This window comes from Pezoporus flaviventris, unplaced genomic scaffold, assembly GCF_033815535.1.
Source record: "Pezoporus flaviventris isolate CSIRO_AGI_PZ_B2104156 unplaced genomic scaffold, CSIRO_AGI_Pfla_v1 ptg000002l, whole genome shotgun sequence".
NCBI lineage: Eukaryota > Metazoa > Chordata > Aves > Psittaciformes > Psittacidae > Pezoporus > Pezoporus flaviventris.
The window spans coordinates 88,993,196-89,000,597 of NW_026892550.1; the positions used below are offsets into that span (position 1 = coordinate 88,993,196).

General features: G+C 39.7%; 1 protein-coding gene across 1 annotated transcript in view; it reads right to left on the reverse strand.

Annotated features, from left to right (window-relative positions):
* The window catches only part of LOC133274979 (tyrosine 3-monooxygenase-like), a 30,683-nt gene extending 23,983 nt beyond the window's left edge, over positions 1–6,700 (reverse strand). The window contains exons 1-4 of the mRNA XM_061464624.1: positions 6,503–6,700; positions 5,400–5,577; positions 4,098–4,186; positions 804–871 (exon numbers count right to left, since the gene is read on the reverse strand). Of these exons, the coding sequence (XP_061320608.1) occupies positions 804–871; positions 4,098–4,186; positions 5,400–5,577; positions 6,503–6,700 (533 nt within the window). The remainder of the gene's footprint in view (positions 1–803; positions 872–4,097; positions 4,187–5,399; positions 5,578–6,502) is intronic.
* Between the last annotated feature and the right edge of the window lie 702 nt (positions 6,701–7,402).

The window sequence follows — 7,402 nt, forward strand, 5'->3', positions numbered from 1 at the left end:
GCAGCAGAGAGCTGCCTAGTGCATACACTGCATGATTATCACTAACTTCTCTGGTGGGCAGTCTTCTCTCCTTTTCCTCACTGTTGCTCCTTCAGTAGCTCTGAGTCAGTTCAGTGTGTGCTTTTGTCCTGTTTTGTGCTTCACCAGCTGTGCAACATGGTGGCAGTGAGAAAACTGTACTCAAACAGCAGTCTCTAAAGTCTTGGGAGATTTCAGAAGTTCTTGGACACCATGAAGATGATAATCCATAGCCAGTTCTACCTGTGCATCTAATTGACTCTATCAGACAGCAGTGTGATTCCGATGAAGTTTTACAAAAAGGCAGACATATTTTCAGCCACCCCCATCAGTCCTGGGAGGTTTTTAAGTACATGGATAGAGACATGTCAAATAAATAACAAAAATATTAAATTGATTTTCTTTGTCAAAAATACGTTCCTAAACATTATTCCGTGTATTTCCTTGAAAAACATCAACCTCAGCTCAGAGCAAGCCCTAAAAGGAACTCCAAAATTGAAATTAAGACATCCCATTGAAAAATCACCTCTGCTAAGACAAAATACAGCACTGAAGGAGATGTGAATGCAACCTTAAGATTTTCATCTTTAGGTATATCTGCTGCGTTGTGGGAAAAGTGTTTCATATGGAGTGAAAGCTTCTGTGGGTGGCTGAATTCTCTTTTGTAAAAGATAACCCCATTGATAGGTTGACAAAACATTAAATCTCTGGTATTTCTTGCACACAAAGATGTCTGAAAGAGCATGTGGACCACTGAAGTTTCTCCTCAGCAGTCTCGTACTTACGCTTTGTAATTAAAGGCAAGGTCAGCAAAGAATGCCCTCCGTTTCTTATACTCCAGGTCGGTATATCCCTGGGTTAAAAAACAATTTTTAAAAAGGTTTTACATCAAGAGACATTTGTGGGCATAAATGCTAACAAAAGCATTCAGGAAACCTAGGTCTCACATAGGTTGTTTCTCTGAAACAATGAACCTTGAACCTTATGAATAGGGTAAGGCAAAGTCTGAAAATCAGTTACATTCATGACATTTAGGTAAAAATTTGGCCCCTGTGCCTGGAAGGAAAGTAGCGTGGCTTCATGGGAAGGTTTTGGAGTTGTTCATAAACACTACAGCACAGACCAATACGCTTACCGTCAAATTTAAATGCAAACCACAATAAAAATGAAATTGAAGTAGGGGTGTCACTTCTGTTGGCAGAACAGCTGAATCTCTGAATCATTTCTTTCCTGCACTAAGCACGAATGTTGCAATATAGGGTCATCATGGACATGATAGTACCAAGCCTAGTACCACCTTGACAGAGAAAGTACACTGCACCTGAACAATACCCTGCACTTTGAGTTAAGAAGAGGTCCTCACTGGCTAGAAATCATATAGCTGTCACTGAATCTGTAGAAAGAACAGGCTTTCAGCTCAAGTCCCCCTTGCCTATTTATTAACCTGTAATGATAAAGACAGATTTAGTGGTATCTGTTTAAAGTGGCCGTTCACTTATTAAATACTGTAGTTTTCTTCTTGCCCCCTCAGTGTTTACTAGAAATTGAGCTTCAAGCATGAATCCGCAGCTATTGAATACAAATAGAGATGTGGAATCAAATTCCTTTGAATTTTACATCATTCATAATAGGAATAAAATCTGAAATCTGGCACTCTGTTATTAATATAACTCAGAAAGCAGTGTTGATCATCATCACTGTACAAATATTTATTATTCTAAAATATTCAGAATTTACTGGAACCACTTTGCATACTACAAGCCAAATTTGTCCCTTAGGTTTATTCACATAATTTTCAGTGTAGCAATAATACCAGTAATACTTCAGTTAATGAGTATTGTGTGCGCGAATCTGAGGAAAGAACTGGATCCTGACAGCATGTTTATTTTTGTCATGTGTTATGTTCATTCAGATGCCACCCTTGCTTGTCAGTAGCTGTAACAAGTCCATACGGAGCACACAGAAGAGACATTGGGCCAGACTAGCACTGATGCTGTCACTTTTCAGCTTGGTTGCTACTGTTCCCAGGGCTCTCTACCCATGCTCTGAGCAACAAGAGCCTCCTTGGGGGACCACTACAGTCAGTGCCAGTGTGCCCCAGAGAATGGTGTCACAGTGTCATCAGTTTGCTTTTCTGGCCATTAAAGAGACAGTAAAGAACAAAGCAAAGCTGTTGAGATCAACAGCCTAAACTGCCTATTTGGTAGTACATGTATATGCAGAATATTTGCTGAACTACTTGTACATCAGCTTGGTCCTTTCCTCCAACCTGCCTTTTTTTGAGCCATCCTCAATGGCACTGTAAATGAGCCCATGTTGTGATTCCTCCTGCCCCAGACAAATGATTTTCAGTGCCTGAACTAACTTGTTTCAAGCTAGTTTAGGTATTTCTACATTGCACTGCATTCTGCAGTGTAGATTTATCCGCACTCAATACTTTGGTAACTCTGCACTCCTGGTGTTTTCTCATCCTCTTCAGTGCTCATACCTTCTATTCAGTGACAAAGGAAGGGAACTTAGCCAAATTCAAAAAATTTAAAAGGAGCATTCATTTATCTCATGAGAAACAGCTATAGTGCTAGATCAGGAAAATTACCAACATTTGTATTGTTTCTATAAGAAAGATATTAAGAATAATTAAAGATGTCATGGTTAAGGAGGATGTGAAGCTCTCCTATAACATTGTAGCTTAATAAATGATTCTCAAAAATAGAAGATAGACTTGGAAAGTTTTGTCGTACCACACAGAACTGTACATAGCTAACATTAACATTGTGTAAGTTAACAAAAGGGTCTAAATAGAATTCAGACTTTTCAAGAAGGGAATGAAAATCTTGTAGATTCTGTTGGCACCCATCTAAATTTTCCTTGCTTTTTTCAGTGCAAAGTCTGTGGCTTTGTTTCTTCCCATGCATCACTTCTATGTGATGATTGTCAGCATACTTCACAACAGTTTCGTTACCTACCTTGTCAATCAGAAAATGGCCCTGTGGAGTCCCTTTCTTATCTGTACCTAACTCATATCTCATCTGTACTAAGTTGGGAAACTGATGAGAAATGAGTGTTGGATCCCAGTATTTTGCCATACTATTATCATCACTAGTGAAGGACTGTACAGTGCATGTTTCGTCTTCCTTCTCATAGGATTTCTGCTTATGGCAAGGTTGAGCGTACAAGCACAAAACTATTATGAGTAAAGCCCTTTTTGTAGCCCACTCATAACCAACGAATCCAAGGGAAAGCTCATCATAAACATTCTAACAATATTGTGCTGAGTACTATCAATAAACACTGGCAAAATCCTGGCTCCAAACACCTTGTGCAAAGTCAAATGTAAATTAGGATTATAATATTTCCAATTTACTTGCTATTTAAACTTTAGATCTGATTTAAACTGAAAGCACTAGACCTTTTGAGCTTCTCCAGTCATATTTACATCTCAGTTCAGTTATCCAGTTATCCAGTTATTCAGTGCTGTCATGTATTTATCTTATTTTCTGTCTAGACAATTTTTGCAAGTTTAAGCATTATACTCCCATCTGCGGGATCTGAGGATCTGGTATTTATTAGCTCTTTGCCATTTGTCCTCAATATCATCATCTTTACATCGGCACTTGAATAAGATTCCTGGCATGTTTGAAATTTAAAAATGCAGATATGGAATATCTGAAGTGTCAAAACATAGAAAACACAAAAAGCAGAAGGCTGGGGAACTTGACTCTTGTGTGGACCAGAAGTTACAAAGTGGGCATACTTCAAATATATCGGGGTGAAATAATAAACTAGATTTTTTTTAACTAAACAACAAAATGTAAACTTACGCTAAAGAAGATGTGAAATAGAAGTTACTTCAGTGTGTGCCTGATGTTAATCATAAGTGCCTTGGTGAGTAAGAGCCCATAAGTTTTTCTCAATATTAAGTTATTCATTCTGCAGTCCCTAATTCCACTTGGATCAGACTTTCTCTGGTCCTTTATTGTCCTTTCATGAATATTTCTTTACTCCTGAAATTTTCCTAACAATTTTTTTTTCTACAGTTTCTTTTTAAAAGATGGAAATAACAGTGATGGTAAACTTACAGGGTGACCACAGTCCAAACTGGGATCATACTTAGTGATCAGATGGTGACATTTGTCCAGATCTTGGACTTTCCTAGGGAACCAGGGCACTGGAGAGAAAGTAGCAAGACTTAAATGAGATAGGATTAAATAATTTTTAACAGGCACAGAAAATAAAAGTTGTGCTGATGATTACAAGCCTTTTGTTTTCATCAGCTACGTGTCACTGTGTGTCAGTAGTTGAATTCATCTGCCAAGCAAATTGGCAGACTGGACAAAAAATAATCTAAAACTAACTTGCAATGATACCACTCTTTTAATGAGTAGTAAGGGCAAAAAAAACATTTCCTTTTAGTCCAAACAAGGTATTCTGTTTGACACAGAAAAACAAATTTATTTCTACATTTTGGGTTTAAGAAAATGTTTTGATTTTGTCTAAAAAGTAGTCCTAAGTTTTTATACCTTTAAAAATGAAAACATTTTAAAAGGAAAACAAGAAATTTCTAAAAATAAAACAGGTCAAGAAGTATCCTGACTTCAAGTTTTTCCTTCTGGCACCTTTCGCCCCCCCCCCCCCCCGAATTATAACATTAGTTGAATTTCCAAACATTTTCTTTCCTCTCAAATGAGGACCTTTTCTGGTGAACAAAATAAACTGTGATCATTTTAAGTGCCAGCATTTATAACTAATGAATTTAAAACATTAATGAAAAAAGACAAAGTTGAGACTGTTTTTTGAGGTCAGACAGATGCTGCATTACAGCTCAGGAAAGGTCCATTTGGGGTCATTTTAACCTCATACTTGACAAGAGACCAGGAATCTCTGGCAAATGAATGATAAATTCAGCTATAGCTCTGTTATAGTATATCCAAGCACAGACAGCTCTCAAAAGTACAAGTCTACCAGTACACACTGATATTGGGAAATTCTAGTTCTTTCAATCAGTTATGGCCAGTTCTGCAATAAGAAGGAAGAAATAACTTGTCTGACAGATGCCTTAAGCCTACCCGGAATTTTTTTCTGAGCCTATGTCTTCAGCTGTGCCATACTGCATGCAAGATGCCTGCCCTGCCATCTATGGCTATATCTCCTCAAAACCTCTACCTGATCATAAGTCCACAGGCTATGACAAAGTGCCTCTCTTTCCACATCATTCCCATTGGGAAGTATCCCAATTCAGGGAAAAAAGTCATGCAGTGAAGAAAAATGAATGCACACTCACCTGCATGCCAAACAAATTAAATTACTATTAGGAAGCTGAAGCTTAACAAGTTACTCCAAAAAGAAACCAAACAGCACTAGCGGATGCTTATGTTTCTTACCTTTGTCTTCTCTGCTAGTTCTCACATCCTCTGCTACTCTCTTTAAGGAAGTGATAAGGGGACTAACATCAGCACTGTGAACTTCACATTCAACAAAAATATCAAGCATATCAGCAGCAGAGTTCTTGGGCTTCTTGGCTCGTCTGGTTTCAAAGTGATGTATCTGAGCTTCAGAAGTCTGCAAGAGCCAGATGTTCGTATGATGCAACTTCTCCAAAGACTGAAAATCCAGATAAGTCTAGATACACTTCTACAGTGTCTTTAAAAGGTGACTAAAAGAGCTATTAAGTCTTTTAAAGTAAAGTGCATATTAAGCAATGAAGCTTAATAATGTCCAGTTTAGGAGCTAAAATACAAGCAGAGCTAAAAATTAAATACCGTAGAATTAGGTAGAGATAGATGGAGATGAAAGATAAGATGCTGTTGACTGTAGCATTCCATCTCTGCAGAAATAACAAATGAGTAGCTGGGTAACTCTTAAAACCCTGGCAGAATGAAAGCAGATCTATTGATGTATAATGACACCATAATCATTAAATAATTGCAAACAATTAAAAATAAGTAACATATACAATACTTGTTTTTTCAGTTATTCATTTTTCACAGATGAGAGTGAGCACCTGGCAGGGACACTTCAAGTGCCCAGAATATATAATGCCTGTATGGTTTACAGCTCTTGTTCTCTGGATCTCCTTGCCAAATATGCAGAGAAAATTCATTGGCTTCTAACATCCCCACAATCTGAGTGCTTGAAATGCTGGCCTGTTGTTTAGTCGTGGCTGGCCACCACAACTGCTGGAAAGAAATAACAGATCAGTATCTGCTCTAAACAGCCCTTAAATAAAATGCTGATTCTTCTAAATGACTGTCCAGCTGCTCCCTCCCTCCAGAGCACTATCCTTTTTAACTTGGAGAGAACAGCTGACCTCTCTGAGCAGCTGTAGCAAAATAGAGACAATGAGAAAGGAGGAAGGCAACTGGAGGCATAAGTCAGGCAGGGAGCATGAGATGGATGAGAGAGGGTTGATGCAGAGTGGGAGAGGTGAAGGCAATAGTGGCAGAAGAGAGGGCTTGATGGAGGAAAAGAATGATGAGGTCTGTACCTCAAAGACTTTGACTGCCTTAGAGAGCTCAATCTTCCTGACATTGCAGAGGGTGAGGGTCAGGATAAGAGTGGTTCTGCTATCCTCCCTGTTGGAGTCCAGACTGCCTCGCCTGTTCAATGACTCTATGCCACGCATCTCCTTCTCCTTGCTGGCCTCTTCCTTTTGGCCTGAGATCCCCACCAAGTCAGTCTTCATTGGAGATGTTGAGTGGAAACTGCCTGAGGATGTGAGTGCTTTCGCAGAGCAATGACCAGGGGAGGTGGTGCGACTGGAGATCCAATGCGTCTACATGGGTAGTAAGATCAGAGCTGCCAGACAGCAGGGAAGCAAACTGTTTGATACTGTGTTAGGTGTACAGACATTTATGTTAGCCATGCCAGTCACATCAAGGGAAACCTCCTGCGTAGGATGTGCGCAAGAGCTCAAGATAACCCTCCTCCTCTGGGTAACTTCAAAGCATGGCCCTCCTGCTCTGTTTGAAGGTGTCTGCAAGTTGTTCAACCCTGGAGATTGGCTCCTTTGTGGAGAGGCAATTAGCCTGAGCCCCATTTACATCTCCTAGTCAGGACTGCACTGCATAATGCCTGAGACTGCCCTTCCTTCCCATCCTCTCTTAACTCACTGAGGCCCTCTCTGCATTGACCATGCCTTCAGGTAACAAAAGGGCCTCTTCCCCCAAATCCCAGCCCAATCCAAGTGGTGTTCCCTCTGCACAGACACCATTGTGGGAGTGCCAGAGAGACCTGAGCCAGACTCAAAGTTTATTGCCTACTTCTTAGCTTTTTCTGCCCAGAAGGTCTGTCTGACCTGTTCTGCCCTAGCCCTACAAGAGCTGAGTGTTGCCTCTATACTTAGATCATCTTTTGGAACTTACTTCTGTAATGATTTTATCTCCAG